This window comes from Labrus mixtus, chromosome 7 (assembly GCF_963584025.1).
Source record: "Labrus mixtus chromosome 7, fLabMix1.1, whole genome shotgun sequence".
In the NCBI taxonomy this organism is placed as follows: domain Eukaryota; kingdom Metazoa; phylum Chordata; class Actinopteri; order Labriformes; family Labridae; genus Labrus; species Labrus mixtus.
Window position 1 is genome coordinate 6285232 of NC_083618.1, and position 17055 is coordinate 6302286.

A 17055-nucleotide genomic window follows, 5' to 3' on the forward strand; every position below is an offset into this window, starting at 1 on the left:
CAAAATGTGATAACTGTCATAGCTAAATAATCCTCTGTATTGTTGTTTTTCTATATACTGATTTTTCATTTTTGAAGGGATATCAGTTTGTCCTTAAAAGTTTTTGATTCTTTTTTGGCCGTACATTTTGCTGTATGCATCTAACCTTCATGTGTCATTTCCCAGACAGGGAGATGTTATTGTTCCTCCTCTAAGTACCCTGTGGCTCTGTTGTTTTTCCTGCTGATAATGTCCCCCACAGCATTCTGCATGTCCCTGAGTATTGTACAGGACTTAACTTCCTATTAGCATTCTTTAACAAAACAGGGCCCTGACATTTATCCCTATGTGAGGTTTGGTAAAGCAGTAAAATGTATCCTAGAATTGAAAGCATTAAGATGCTTTTACACTTTTCTTACATGATTTTTTTGACTCTGTTTGCACGCAGATTTTCAAAATCAACTGCAAGTCCCTCGACCAAAGATCCGCAGTCATCTGAACATCAAAGTGCAGTCCAAACTGATGTCCAGGGCGTGTCCCCCTTTGCATGGCTCAAAGCCCCCTGTCGCCCCAAAGCCCGGACCCTTTTATAAGCCTCATGCACAGAAGGAGCCCTGCCCCCAACAGAGATTGAGCAACGGAGACCTGGCTCACTCCGATGGGGAGACGGAGGATATCAATGAAATAGCTGAGGAGAGCCCGGACAAAGAGGAAAAATGTGGGGCAGAGAATTCGGGTGATGACAATGACACAGAGCACAGTGAGGATGAAGTAGAAGGTGAAATTAAGGAAGGAAAAGAAAAAGCAGTGGACATATTAGAAAATGATGATGACAGCGTTGGCTCTGAGGACACAGTAAAAGCTGATGACGGTTCTACTCTTGAAACTACTGATGATGAAAACACTGACAATGACTTGAACCAGACTGGAGGTTGCAATGACACTGATGATGAGACTAAATCAACTGCCTCACTTCTGCCTGCTGAAATGAAGGATGAGACAGGAGAGGATGTACAAGAGGAAGAACTGAGTAGTAGTAGTAGTAGTGCAAAGACAGAAAAAGTGTTTTACCCCAAAGGCGACTCAGATGGACATGAAGAAGAAGAAAGCCTTGGTGAAACACTATCACTCAGTGACTGTGACAGAGATGTAGGTCTTCTAGAACTGAACAGTGGACAAAGTGAAGACTGTTTGCACCTTCCACATGAGACCAAGCTAGAAGCTGGTGGATTTGCATTTGGATTCAATGTGCTTCCAACTGTGACTGAGGAGTATCCCTACGATGTGATTGGCCCAACAGATGATGCTAGTGATACATGTGAGTCATGTGACCCAGCTGAAACGGGCAACACAGAGGTATGGCAACCAGAAAGGGCCACCAAGGACCTCTCTGGCTGTTTCCGATTCACATCCAGCACTGAGGATGTATTCGGGCCTTATTCGGTCATTGAAGCCGTCCCAGTAGATATGGCCCAGACTGCAGACCCTGAGTGGTGTCAGGATAAATCAGATGAGACACCTTCAAATGAACTAGAAACGGCAGATGGGTCTATCCAGGAACCTTACTATGTGTCATCAGATGATGTGGACAAGCTTCAGGACAAGCAAGCCCTCTGTGATCAGGGTGTGACGGAGGAAAGCCCTGAGCTGTCGTATCAGCACAATGACAAAGCAAAGGACTGTGAGTCAGCAGATGAGTATGCGGACATCGATGAGAGTCTCTGTTCTAAAGCAGATGACTTTGAGCATTTGGAGTGTGTTTCCTCTGAGGATTACGTTGAGATTGGAGATGACGATGAGGAGGAAGAAACGGAAAAGATACACGTCAAAGGGAAAAGCGTAAAAGAGAGAACAGCTAAAAGAGAGCAGGCTTTCCTCAGCCAGCGTTCAAGCTGCCAGCCTCGACTCAGGTTGTGCAACATCACAGTGCCACCCGATCTAGACCTGGGCCGCACCCCAGAACTCACCAACAGGATGGTGTTTGCCCACACCACTGAGGCCTTCGAAGAGGACATTGAAGAACTGGACTGCCATATTGTGCCTTACTATGAAGAAACAGACTCAGACAGTGAAGAGCATATATATGAAGAGGCAGGGTTTGACTCTGAAGGGGAAAACTTTGTGATGCTTGATCGGAAGACAGTTGTCTCACGATCACGCTCTTATTCTGGGAAAGTTCCAGGTTATGTCCCTGAAACTGTACCAGAGGAGACAGGGACAGAGTACCAAACACATGATTACTGTACAGTAGCCTTGGAGAAGAACAATGAACCATTTAGAAATTCACGGCAGCCTGCTGTCAACTGTTTGATCCCCTCAATGAAGTCTCGTCGCTTCTTGTTATATTCCCGGTCCGCAGAGGGTCCCGAGTTGACCTTGAAGAGTCCCACAGAGAGTGGCCAATCATTAAAGGATGACATCAGGATGAGGAGGAAAGATGATACCCTTTCGCTCCCATGTGTTATAACCTCTTCTGGAAGCTTCTCACAGCATAGCCATCAGTCATCTAGTGGCGTTTCCACTCCAACCTCTCTAGTAGACATTCCACCTCCATTCGAGCTGGCATACATCACTAAAAGACCAGTCACCAAGAGTTCCCCATCCCTTCTGATTCAGCATGAACCCAATGATCTTCCTAAGAAGAAGTCCTCGTTCAAGCGCTTCCTTGCTCTTAAGTTCAAGAAAAAGACAGATTCAAAAGGTTTTAGTGATGGAAGTGTCCGCTCTTCACGGTCTTCCTCAGAGTCTAGCCACCATGGCCCATCAAGAGTCATAGACCTTGATCGCAGAAGCACCAGCAGCTCTCCTCAGCTTCAGTCCCACATGGTGAATCCCCAGCAGCGTACCTCAGACCTGCCATCCACCTTTGTCCTGTACAACCAGAGGAGGAAAGGTGACCCCAAAGCCTACGGCAGGGGTGTCTCAAGAGTGGAGTCCTTCGAGGAGCGTTCTAGGCGCTCCCTCATGCCGTTGCCTTTGACCAAACCCCGCTCAATATCCTTCCCCAGTGCAGACACCTCTGACTATGAAAACATCCCAGCCATGAGCTCAGACTATGAGAACATCCAGATACCAGGCAGACCCATCAGATCACACACTGTGACCGAGTTTTTTGAAGACCCAAACCGCACCACGATTACCTGCAATGAGAATGATGGCTATGTGGATATGAACAGTTTCCCTGGGATTAACAGCAAGCCCCTGGTATCGACAGATGACACTGAAAGGTAAAGTAAAAGCTGGATAAAGTTAAAATGGTTTTCTACCATCTAAACTGAGCCTGAAAGGGCTGATTAAGCCAAGTTACACAATCAAATGTGATCTATACATCAGCATACCTTTTTAACATATAGCATCTGGCCACTGAAAGAATTTTGACAAGTTTTTGGCCTGTTTTTGAGCAACCGACTTTTAATTTTTTGCAGCCAACTCAACCATCCAGACCAAGAAAACCCTAATAGTCCAGGAACTAGTGTTATCAAGGTCAATTGCATTTTGTTTGTGGTTTTCATGACTTTGGAATTTGCATGTACAATTTAGAATCCACAGGCCTCAGTCATCAGGTTTTTCAGTGCTATGACAATGCCCAATGAAATATGTGTTTATTTTCCTCAGTCATATTGGTGTTGAAGCAAACATTTCAGAGGTAGAGGCAGGGCTTATTATCTAAAACGCGGGTGAAATCTGCACCATCAATCACAGTGTCTAGAACTCACACTCATCAGTCAAATACTAGTTGATTGATAGAATATCAATTAACAGCTCTAACTGATGATATATTAATAATTTAAACCCTTTTAACAGCACATTTGTCACATTTGTAACAATTCTGGCTCCTTAATGTGAATGTTTGCTGGTTTCTTCTGTTGTCCATATTAGTAAATTGAAGACATTTGGTATGGTAGCACAAATCAAGCCGTTTGAAGACTTCCAAATTGACGGCTTTTTTGGAAAATTGTCAGTTGTTGCAGTTTTAAATAAGATGTCTCCACACAAAAAAATCCAATACTATGTTGTTATTTATGATCATTAAAAGCGTTTCTCCTCCCAGCCATTCATTCTTGAAACCAAGTATGTTCCCTTTGTAGTCTGTAGAAGAAGTGAGAGTGTTCATCGAGGGAACCACTCTCAAAGTAGTCAGCTGGGTTATTAGGCATGGACCCATCTGCTCAAAGGGGCAATCTTGACCCCTGAACAGCTGACAGATAGTCTTACACTGTATCTCAGATGAGCAAAGGGCACCTGGCTGAGAGTTGAATCAGAGCTCCCTCATGTAAGAAAGTGTTCGTTGAGAGATGAGCAGCCTGCTGTGTCAGGCATCGCTGGCTTTGGAAAGATGGACAATGCTTTTGGGAGAGCTTACTCCTGTTTTTTCATTTGGTAGATTTAGCGGTCACATCTGTGCTGCTGCTATACCTCTGCACGTGTTAGGTGAAAGAACAGGTATTGCAATGGGCTAACACACTTATTTTATTCAAATTAAAGAAAGTCATTATGGGCTGCAATTAAAAGTGCAAAAATGAAGGGAGTGCCTTTCACACAAGGAAGCTGAGAAGAAAGTGAGAGAGAAGGGGGAGGGGATGTGTTAATAGAAGGTGCAGGAGAGTAAGAAAACAAGACTAAAGGAATAAAGTAGTATGAAGGAGAGGGAGGGGAAGTGAGAACAAGAGAAAGGGAGCAAGTGCAGTTCCTGTGTAATTGCTCTCCTGTACCTGACACTTATGGTTAAGTTTAGGAGTGCTTTTATTAACGTAGCTCTCTCTCTCAAGTGCTTCCCTTTCATTGGACCCTCAAGGGGTATAGCAGGACTTACTGCACTGTGTGATAGATTGAGGAATCACCACGGTCAGACTGTACCAAATTACCCCGGCCCCTGTGCCCCAGCTTCAGCCACTACAGGCCCACTGTCTTTCCCCAGTCTTAATAAAAAAAAGTTGTGTGTGATAACCTGTGTGTAGAGACAGGCCAAGAGCTTCTTAAAAGGCTTGGGACAATCTTTGGGAAATACTTGTGCTTCAATGCTTGTCTTTATTTCCTGTAATATCCTATTGAGCTATATTGTTGCGAAACAATCTGAAAATGCTTAAATAGATTGCAGATGCGTATACAGATCTGCAAATATGAAGAGAATTTGTAGATGTCCACATAATTATAAATGGCCAAAGAGTGTGTTTACTCTAAAGCTGAAAATACATACAAGTCATCATCAGTTAAAACAGAGGCCCCCCTCTGACATAACTGTCTGCTTACACATGACTTTTGTAACACTTCTGCCGTGCAAGAGCCAATTACATGTGATGTGATCCACACATTTGTTGATCTATGTAGGAATTTCTTTTTTTTTTTTTTTAAACCTAATTTTTCCACAATTTGAGCTGTTACTAATTCCACCATTTATTTGTAGATAGCCTTTTATTAGAGTTTCGGCTTTCATTTATATTATTTTATATTTTATTTTTATTCTCAGCCAGACATTCGGTGCAACAGTAGACACAATACTATCGCCTGACTGTTAACATGCAGTGTGCTTTTTAAACTCTCCACATATCCTCCACATTTGAAACCCTCCTACTTCACAGACAATGGTCCCTCAGTGAGAGCTCTTTTCTCTTCAGTGATCTTATCGATGTGGCTCATTGTGTGTCGGAGGTCTCACACCTCTCACAATGATGCAAATAACCTATCTGTCCTGTCACCTCGCCTTCACTGCATTCCCTCCGGAGATGCTGCTGTTGCCAGGGCGGCTCTTTAGTGTGTCTATACGGGGATGGTTTATGTTTGTTTGAGTGTGAATGTATGTGTGTGTAAGTGTGCTGCACAATATTGGACAAGTGTATAGTCACTGTAGATGTTTGTCCCTGCTTTTGTGTGTCAGCTTACTCTAAACTCTGTTTCAAAGCTGGACATTACCATTGTCCCAGGCTGCCTGGCAGTGATTTATTGAGATCCATTCATCAGTCAGCATGGTTTTAGACCCTCATATAGTGGATTTTTGTAGCGAGGGAAATGACCAAAAGGCCTCAGAATTCTGCACAAAGTATCAGGCATGCATGTTAAGGAGAACTCACAAAACTGCTGTGCTACAGGCTTGGCTTGTTTCCATTTGTGTGATTAATGTAGAGCACCATTCAGAGCCTACTTCACATGCATTCACGCTAAGCAAAGAGACATGTTCATTAGCAAGCAGTGAACAATGGAAAAAGTATGCATGCTAATGATTTGTCCCAAACCTAAACCATGGTGTTTGTTTGTAGAGGTGTGTATTTGTGTGTGTGTGTGTGTGTGTGTGTGTGTGTGTGTGTGTGTGTGTGTATACAAGTGCATGCAAGCTAAGTTACAACCCAGTGCAGTTTTATCAAAGACGAGGCTCCAGCTGAGAGTGCAGTCTCAGCAGGACTATCCTTGCCAAGAAGCCATGAAGCAACAAATGAGTTTTGAAAAGGGCCAAAAGAAGCCGAGGATTTGTGATTGTGCTGAACTTATAGAACCTATTAAGTGTCGTTTGTGTCCACTTTAAGTAGTTCCTTGTAGACTTATAATACTAGTGCAGATGTGTTGTCGTCCCTGTGCACACTGTGAAAAGAGCTATAGTTGTTGTGCTAATGTATACAAAATTGTTCATCTCTAGTCTACCCTTTGGCATTGTTTTCACATGAAACCATACATGAGACTTCTCAGAGTGATGACGAAGCTCTGCCTCTAAAACAGCTCCTCCACCCACTGTGATGTTAGTGTTAGTAGTGATGAGGGAGCCATCTTAAGTACATTGTTGAACTGGGTGGTGGCTTTGTGCTGTGTGGCGAGCTGGTGGACAGGGCGTGTTGTTGGCTCGCCAGGCCTGGTGCCTGGAGCTCAGAGGTCACTGCCAGGTCATCCCCGGGGAGGAAACGTCCAGTCGTGGAGCTTCCCACCAGCCTGTTTACAGGAAATGCAGGACAAGGGTGGGGCTCTGGCGGGGACAAGAGAGGACAGAAAAGGATGATGGCAAGAGAAGGGGGTCACCATTGTGGTTTGGTGGTTCCCAGACTCTCCCTTGAACAACAAAATGAGGTGTGGTGCGGCAGGTTTCCTTTTATTGGTGCAGAGGTTTGTCAGGAATGCCCTCAGTCTCCCATTTCATGCATCCAAAACTGCAAAGTTAGCATAGTGGATAAATCAGCTGGAAACGTATGAGCTTTGAGCAAATAACACTGCTGCATATGAATAACAGCCAGCAGCAGTCAAAACACCAGACTCTTCACAAATCTCTCCATCTCACACTGTCAGAATACCACAAGCTAACTGTCAATCATCATCACCAAAATCAGCAAACAATTTAAAACTGCTCCAATTCTCTAAATCCCCTCATCAGTATCCCAATCTGCTATAGTTAGCAGTCTAATAAGCCCTTTCAGCTACTCATATTTCCTTTAATAGCGCCATTACAAGTGGAAAAAGCCTGCCAGATTGCTTCTAATATATATTTAAATACCCAATGTTTGGCTCGATTGAATTACATATTACAGGAATCATCATTCCACAGAAGAAGACAGGTCTTTTTAAGGAGAGTCATTGTGTTCTCGTCTGAATTTGACACAGTAGATTTAACTTTGCCATGTTATAAAAGACATTGGGCTTTGTCTGGAGTAATAGCATTGCCTTAATGGTATTGTTAAAGGGCCTCATGCACTACCATGCTACCGTATTATAGCCTACCATTTGAATATAGCAAAACCTTGTGAATCTGACAAGAGCAAATAAAAAAGTAATTTTTGAGATTTTAAATGATGGAAAAATGTGCTAGGTTGATAAACAACAATATGAAAATCAAGCTAAAGCATCTGTATTCAGAGAAAGCAAAGAGCGCTTTACAGAATCTTCAATCTATAGTTTTCTTTTGCATATCTGGGAGAAATTGGACATAATCATCTAATTATAGCACAGATAGTGTTTTTCTGTGATTGTGATATTGATGGTACATAGTAGACTAGAGTCAAAAAGGTGAGAATACTTTGGGGGGGTTTTCTTGGACATATGAAGGAATTCCCCTCACCCCCCGAATATATCAAAACCTATGAGTTAATTCAAAGAAGACCCATCCCTTCTCCTCTGTATCCCAGGAGCCCACACCAGGTTCATCTGTCTACTCTGAGGTCAACCATGAGTAATGGCCAGTATGTGTCTTCTGCAGCCCACCCAAATGGGAGGTGTGTGGTGGGTGGGTGGTTGTGTATGTGTGAATAGAGAAGATCCAGCGGATAACTCTGAAAACCTTTGGTCTTTAATAGCCTTCTCCTCTCTGCACACACAGGAGGGTGTTTAAGACCTCAGGACAATCGTTATTATCCGTATAATACCAGATATGTTTTGGAAAATTTTCAGTTTCTCACATGTTCAGTCAGCCTGATGTGATGTCTTTGAATTAGATGTTACTGTTGTTGGATGTTACTGTAACTTTAATGTGAGCATGTAGCTTCCTCAGGTTTGCCCAGCAAGGCGCTGCCATTCCTGAGAAAGCTACAGGTGAAACGCTTTGTTTGCTCAGTAACAATAAAATCATTTTCAGTATGCCACGGATTATTTATTTATTATTTGATTATATGTTCCTGCAACTGACCAGCACCTAAGAATGTACTGTGCACGGAGTACCCTGTGGGTCATAGATATAGTTCTGTAAAGGGAAAGCACAGAAGACGTTTGTCAAAGAATTGGTTTCACTGAAAGACTCAAATGACCAGAATGCAAAGCAGCTCCAGAGTTGTTTCATTGCCAGTAAGAATTGCTGATGTTATAAATCCTATAATTCATTCATTAACTCAATATACATCACTATTCTGTATCATTGCATGTAACGTCTTCCAAGTTGGCCTTTGTGTTATTTGCGTCTTACAGTACGGTTAATCGTTTTCATATATGCATCATGACATATTCCAGATTTGTCACACATAACTTTATTATGTTGCAGAGCATGTATGCTATGAAACGTTTTCATTAGATGAGTTAGCAGCTACATGGCAGATATATGACAGCTATAAAGGTCAAGTTGTCCTACAGATGTTATTTAGCTTATTAGACAATATACCCAGTTAACATCCTATTGTTATCCTCCATGTGAATGTGGTCAAATACACTGAGTGGATCTTAATGGGTCAGAGGACATTTATAATTACCACAGGTAGCATTTAAAGGGATTAAGTGTGAAATGACCTAAACCGTGCCCCCCCTCAGGTACAGCAGCACACAAAGGGATTATCAGCATAAGAACACAACTGTGCCATCTGTGGGAAGAACCAATCACAAGAGGGATTACAGAGTGCCACTGGAGGACTCCACATGAGGAGTGGAAATGTTCAGAGACTCACACAGGAAAAGACAAACCATCTATTTCCATATCCATATATTTCTCAGGGTGTTTCGGCTACATGCTGCGTCAAAGAATACAGCTGCTTATACTGTAAATGTGCTGTTTGGAGTTTATGTCCCTCATGTATATTTGCATCTCCAACTGGAAATATTCATGATCTTTCTTTATGGGGGAAGTATTGCCATTTAAGCAATACTATAATGAAGATGCTGCCATAATATTAAATATTCATATTTATCAGTGCTGTAAAACTGCGTTTATACTTTGGATTCTTCTTCTTCCCTGGCAGCGCCTACACAGAGCCTTTCCCAATGAACCCCGTCTCTGCTGGGCTGTCAGCGGATGAGGATCATGGGCGGACTTCAGAGGAGGAAGAGGGGGCTGGGGAGCAATGTTACGACCGACAGGTGAGATATGGGATACAGAGACAAATGGATTCAGGTAGGAAAGGGGTTAATTCAATCCTTAAAGCAAGAAATGAATCCAGAAAATCAACACTTTGAAAATAGTATGCTACAGGAGTCCTATTGAATGATAAATCAAAAGGCATCAGGTTGGATTTTTAAATAAAGTTCTAAAAATAAGTCTATGTCGTAGATATGAATGAAGATGTCATTGTCCCATAAAATCATTTTCCTAATTGAAATGATTCAACTCCCCAGACATCCATACAGTAAAAGGCAGACATTTTACAGTAGCTCAGATATGAACCCCTCCCTTCCTGCTGCTAACACAATAATAGAACACATACACATACACTCTCTTCATGGCGCACAAATTTCCTTGTTTTCCTTTCTTCAAAAGAATAATACAATAAACTAAAGGCAAAAAAACAAAAACAAAGGGGACGATGACCAGAGATAGTTCACTTGGCTCCAGGAACATTTTAATTCAATGAAAGTGTGTTTTGTTTGTATGTAGCGAAAACAAGGATCCGATTTTCTTTGATTCAGTGTTTGTGAACTGCCCGTCATAGGAAAAAATAACACTGATACAGGAGCTTTGCTGGTAAACCCCTAAATGGCTTTAATGTTATGTTTTTGGTCCGGATGTTTTGGGTCCTTGTGATTGGCCTCTAAATCAATGGGCAGCATTGTTGTCACCACACAAACACACACACACACACACACACACACACACACACACAGCCTCTCATACATAATGCATCTGAATTTAAACGTTCCCATGTTTGAGAAAGCCCTCGTCTTTGCTGCCCTGTAATAAAATAATCAGTCTTATTTTGACAGCAGAATCTAACAAATGAAAATATAAAAGTGAATTTGCTTTTTCGACACTCTCCTTGGCCGCTGTGTAGCTATAATGTTGAGAGTGGTAAGTGCCCACAGAGAGCCTTTACACATTAGCTGTGTTCATTCATCTCCCACTGTTCTCCCTCCCTGTCACACAGATTGATGGCCGTTCCCGAGCTTTCTATGTCGCCAAAGAGCTCGTCGACTCGGAGAGGCTGTGAGTATTTCCCTATTTGCACACTCCTACTGCATGTCATCATCACACAGAACAAAGCTGTATACAAATCCAATTCAAATGTTTGGTGTCTCTTCAATTGCTGAATCTCACAAATGTACCTTTCCTGCTCCTTAGCTAATCTATTGAGCTGCATGCAGAGAAACTGACAGACGATTACACAGGTGTCTGGTGTAATTTATTAAATACAACATCCTTGTCCTTGTCCTGATACACACTCAACCATTCTTTGATGTAGTTTACTCATCCTGCATAATTTAGGTGATTTAATGAGTCTTGTCGAAAGATTAACACACTTATGCAGAAGGTTGTAAATTCCCTTTTTCACAGTTGAATTAATTTCTCTCCTCCTGTTTTCCAGACATGTTAGCGCCCTCAAGCACCTTCAAGAGGTAAGAAAACCCCTCTGCTGTCACACCATTATTGTGCCACATTAGCTTTAAATGTGTCCTGCTTAAATGCCTATTAAACTTTCTTGAAAACCTCCATGCAGATAACATCACGTCCTGTGTGTCTGCTCCCCAGTCTCTGTCTCCATCTTCTCCTCCTCCCGCCTGTTGTAAGGCTCTGCTCAGGTTTATCAATGTTGTTGCAGCGAGATCTACTTCCTGGTCTTGACAAAGTTGACGTGTCCTACTCTGGTGTGGCCGGTTGTAAGACGACAGCGTGCGTCCACCAGGCGCTCTCGCTGATGCAGCCTGTGTATCTAAACTGATATGTGTACTCTGATACTATAGCCACTCTTTTGGCAGTCTGCCACCTAAAGGTCACAAAAAGGCTGTTGGGGCCTTTTATTTTGGTAGTGGATTCAGAAAAAGCAGTGCCCTCTGAATACTTAGTCTAAAAAAAGAGACGTTTCTGCTCAGTAGAGTAATGAGTGATGTGATGCAGGACAGAGAGTGTAAAGATGAGCTGTGGTATCCCAAGAGAGTGGGGGTCAAAACTGTCTTGTTTGTGCCAGATGGCTGTCTACCAATGAGTCTAGTTCTGATCGAGCTTTTTGCCTTTAAAAAAAAATGTTTTTTCTTTGCTGCTGTCACCAAGTGCTTACTATAAGTTGGGTCTCTGTAAATAATGTCGCTTAGAGTATGGTTTAGTCCCCTTCTCTATATATAAAGTGTCATTAGATAAAATAAAAACTGACTGATTGATTGACATTTATCTTAAAATACCACCAAAGTGATACTGAAACACTTAGAATATCTATTTATGATCCAAGAGGAACGTCATACAGAAGAGTTCACATATGAATAGTTTGAATGAGTCAGTGTAAAGTCGATGATTTCTCGAACAAATCTGACAGGAAGAGGCATTGACGCTGTAGAAACCCATCAGTCAAGCGTGTACCTTCTAACCTTGAACAAGGTCATAACCTGAATTTCTTGTGTCCCTCCCTCAGCATGATTTATGAACGCCTGCTGCCTGTATAAAAAGCAGCTGATTTGTGTAATATGTCATTTGAAGCCATTAAACAGTCAACTAATGCAAATATTATACAACGGAGCCCTCTAATAATCCTGAATCTGCAACCTCATCATGATGCTCAATTATACTAATTAGCTGATGCATACCAAAGCTCAGACGAAGACGTATGTTGAAAACTATATAGTGGGCATTTGACAGTAATGTTCGCGAGTAGCCTGAATGATTTAAATTCCTAAGAGGAACTTTCGGTTTGTGGAGATTTTAGTGCCCCCTGTGGACAAAGAGGTGCCCCTTATCTCGTTACTGACTATGTCCTGTATGTTAAAGTTGTGATTTCTGGCATAAGATACCACCTGGGTCTGTTTTAAGAGTCAAATCTTTAAAAAACATGAATATTTGTTGTGTGGTAAATGTTTTTATCAAGTCTGTTTCTGCAGCGTGCTGTTAATAACTTCGTCTGACACCTATTCTGCGGCATTGTTTACAGGAATTAATACTAATTATACAGACATAGTCTTTATGCTGCTGATCGTGGGTGTTTTTGTAGGTGATAATGAGACATCAAATTTCCAAAAAAAATCTCCACAGGAACTTTGAGATATTTTTCAATGTAAGTTATCTATTTAAACAAACGATACAATAAGAGCTTCTTAGTAACCTCTTCTCTGTTTCACCGTTATGCTTAATTTGATTTTTTTCATCATGCTATTGCAACATATATAGACAGTGTTAGGGTGTTGCTATTCCTGTAACGTCAAACAGTGTTGTAGTGAGATAAATGTTACTGTTGATGCTGACTGATGTCAGAAAAGGCATGAAGCTGAAGTACATAGTTTGGAAACACGCCAGCATCCCCCCATGCACAAACTCACAGGTTTTTTTTTTTTTGGGGGGGGGGGGGGGGGGGAGAAACAACAGAAGCATGAGTGTTAAGTGAGAGGCACACATGAGCTATTGTTCCATTGTTTGATAAGGAATAACAAGAATACAAAGAATTTCCAGGCCCGGTGTCCACATAGGAAGGGAGGCCATGCTCCTCTTCTAAAGGCCTTTCCCTTTAACAGCTACAACATGTGAGCCTCAGACTTTTTTTTTTCTCATTTGTAACCCTTGATATGGTATGAACAGATTCTCTGGGCTGAGTTATGAACGAGCATCACTGGCTGCTCAACCAACTGCTTAATGCTGGGTCTTGACCTGCCTTACGGGAGGGAAATAGGGATAAAGTGGAGAGTGCAGGGCAAAATTGAAAGTAGAGCTCTCTCCATTCACTCATCTGAGCATGAAGTGCGTGTGTCGCTGGTCAATGTGCATGATGGACGGTGGGTTCTGAGAGTGTCGGCACATGATCTCACAGCCGACTGGGACAACTCTTTATGTTTTATGTCTATGCTTAACTCACATGGGCTCCAGACATTCTCCCTTTCAGAAACACACTGAAGCTTTATATATGACATTAGTTTACTGGCTGTACACGCAGAGAAAACATTTGGACACCTCATATGACTCACCTACTTTCATTTTTTTTTTTTTATCTTGCTTTGCTGAGTAGAGAAGTAGCATCCTCTCTGTTTTTTTACTCCCATAATTCCTCATATTGGTCCACTTAGTCTCTGACACTGCAGCTATTAATGCCTTTCTTGTTGTTTTATGCGTGCTGATTGAATGGACTTCCATTGGCCAGAATTCACTCCAATCAGTGGATTTTCAGGTTTTTGTCTAAAAAATGGGGTCTATGTACAAAACAGCATTGTATCATAGAGAACCAAGGTCATTATGCAACAACACCTGGTGTGTAACAAGCAGTTGCCGCCTTTCCTGAATGCCTGGATAGAGCCCAAAGTGGCAGGAGGCACTGAGGTGATTTGAAAGGAGGAGGGGGACAGGAAGGATGTTTAGGAGGATCTGACCTTCCTTCCTTCCATTTTTCTCCCCCTCTTCATTCCTCCATGCCTCTCATTTCTCCTGCTCTCCCTCCCTTCCTCCTTTTCATCCTAACAACCCATTCCTTTCTTTCTTTCTTATTTTTTACAATCTGTTCCTATGCCATACACTTGTCTCTCCTTACTAATTCTGTATTTCCTCCCCTGCACAGGACTTCAGGTCAGCGGTAACAGAGGTGGAGGGTGAACATGGAGAGCCAGTGCTGGAGGGGCAGAGGCTAGGAGAGATACTAGGCGTGCTCCCTCAGGTCTACAGCCTCCATAGCAGCATCCTCTCCGAGCTGGAGGAGCGCATCAGTCAGTGGTAAGAAACACGTGAATTTAAAAAATGTGACAATACACAATACACAGGATCTCAGAATGACTTATGCGGTATAGATGAGGGGTAAAGACACTTTTTATATGGCTCTAATTTATTCTCTACAAGGTCACAATTATAACTCTACATTATACAAATGCTGCTTTAAAATGCATGAGAATTCAAAGGTTGTTTCTCAACCAAGAAGCCTGGCATATCAGCTATATCACCATCACACTGCAGTGCTTTTTAGAATTAATAAACCTCATAAACTCGTGATTTTATTCTCATTTTGGTGCTCATTCTTCAAGGGATAATTTGACATTTTGAGAAATGCACTTAGCTTTTATGCTTGGACTCCGATTGAAAAATCAATACCCATATCGTGTCTGTGCACTGTATAAAAGGCAGCCAGCTAGCTTGGCTTAGCAGAAGGTCTGGAACAAGGGAGGAAAAGCCTTCCTCAAGCCAAAGGTAAATAAGACTTCTTATCAACACTCTTCTTACTGACTAAAGCATGTCAATTCCGCTGCCAGGGGGCTCTCAATCAAATCAGTAACAAAAGATCACGTCGAGGCAGGCGGGGAATCATGAGAGTGGGTCTGATTCTCCAGCCCCACCCCTGATGAAAACAAAGTCCATGTAGATCATAATCAAGACAAACATTTACAGACGAGACAATGTATCAAAGTATAATTAACATTGTGTCACAGCAGCACATACAACAACAGCACAGCAGCTTTCAGGAACAGTTCCCTCTTCCTTATGTAGCACTCTTTGATGTAACATCCGGTGTTTCCACAGCAACGACAATGGTGTGGCATCTTCTGCGACAAGACACGTCCCCTTCAACTAAGAAATCAAGGATTTCTCTGGCTTTGATAACTGACGGATATATTAGAGGTTATTTATGTACTCAACAAAAAACATGAATAACATAGGTTTAGTCCATATTTAATTAATTTAGATATTTGATTGTAAAAATTCTCCATATTGTATCTTTAAGTTAAGATAGGATCACATTGAGTGTGGCAAAGACCTTCTCATCAAACTCTCTGCATGAAATCAAAAAGGCTTATTGTCCAAACATCTGAGATACCAAACGTTCATTTTAGGTTACAAGTGCAACCCCCAAAATTCCTGTTGGCCTTTCATTAGTCTACTAGTAAACGTGACGAATGATAATCTGCGAGAAATTTTAAGCACTATTTTAAAAGCTATATTATTACTTCTTATCTAAAAAATATAGTGTTTACAACTTTTTAGCAATGGCTGTCAAGCATTACTCAGTTACTTTGGGAGAAGATGGCAATTTAGTTTTTCCTTAAAGAGTCCCTGATTGATGGAATGGATTGTTTTTTTTGGATTGTTTTTTTTTATATTTATGTCAAAGCATTCACATTCACTTTTTCATATGAAATGTCTAAAAAGGATGGACTTTTATCTTCTGTGCAGGGAGGAGAGTCAGAGGGTGGTAGATGTCATCCTGTCCCGTCAGGAAGAATTTCGGGTGTTTGACACCTACATCTCCGAGTATGATCGCAGTATGTCCCTGCTGGAGGAGAGCTGCAGGAACAACCTTGTGTTTGCCAGCATCGTCAAGAAATTTGAGGTAAGGCACTGAACAGAATTACTTACTATAGACCTGAGTGGACAAAAAGTAGCTCTGTTAGTTTTTAGGTCTATTTCGATATTTCTCAGTATTTTGTGTTTGTAAAGATCCTCTTTAAAGGGGGACTTGTAAAAGTAGCAGTCACATATTAAAATCTCAGGTTTGGTTTCTGTATTTCTGAAGGAAAAGTAAGGCCTTATGGGGGTTTCTGGGGTGCAGAGATTAAACTGTTTTTCTCCTCTGACTCTCATGCAGCCTCTCTACATTAGAGGAGATACAGTCTTTTTTTAAAGCCTCTCTATCCCACCTCTCTACACAAAACCGACCTTTCCACTGTCATGCTCACATTTTTAATTCCCACTCCACACCAAATACCCATTCTTTGTCCAGCATGGATCGCTTCATCCTTGATCCCCGTGGAGAGCAGTGAAGTGGGATTTGGGTGGCGGGATCATAACTCAGTAACAGCTCATTCTAATACCATAGCACAGATTGTGTGCCTGGTCTACTTAATCAAAATGTTATCCTTGTATTCAATACCAGTGGCTATATTCCCAGCTAGTAACAATGCAAGTTACTATTTTTAAATAAAAGGCAGGATATTAAGAGAGCCCATAGATAAGAGCACAGCGATAAAGCCAGATTTCTCATTTCCATGCTGGCTGTGTCCTGATCTATAGAAATGATTCATAGTTCACAGAGTTAAAGCAGATGTGAAGCAGCACACAGGTCAGCCAGAATAAAGACAAAATGAAAATAGTGTATACTCATTTAGATTTTGTTTTATCAACTACATATATATCCAATTATTGTGCTACAATGTGTGTATTGCACAGCCATCAAAAGCCTCTCCTGAGCTCCTTTTTAAATAATGGTTTAACAAAGTTAACTGTTCATCCAAGCACCTTGCTCCCCAAATGTTTCAACCAATCAATCAATCTTTATTTGTATATCACCAATGCATAACAGA

The 17055-nt window shown here is 41.7% G+C and overlaps 1 protein-coding gene across 2 annotated transcripts in view; it reads left to right on the forward strand.

Annotated features, from left to right (window-relative positions):
• Positions 1 to 17055, forward strand: part of fgd5a (FYVE, RhoGEF and PH domain containing 5a) — a 32882-nt gene that overhangs the window by 1752 nt on the left and 14075 nt on the right. For both annotated transcript variants that reach the window (XM_061042346.1, XM_061042347.1), the window contains exons 2-7: positions 428 to 3206; positions 9612 to 9729; positions 10731 to 10789; positions 11169 to 11199; positions 14328 to 14479; positions 15929 to 16085. In XM_061042346.1, the coding sequence (XP_060898329.1) occupies positions 428 to 3206; positions 9612 to 9729; positions 10731 to 10789; positions 11169 to 11199; positions 14328 to 14479; positions 15929 to 16085 (3296 nt within the window). The remainder of the gene's footprint in view (positions 1 to 427; positions 3207 to 9611; positions 9730 to 10730; positions 10790 to 11168; positions 11200 to 14327; positions 14480 to 15928; positions 16086 to 17055) is intronic.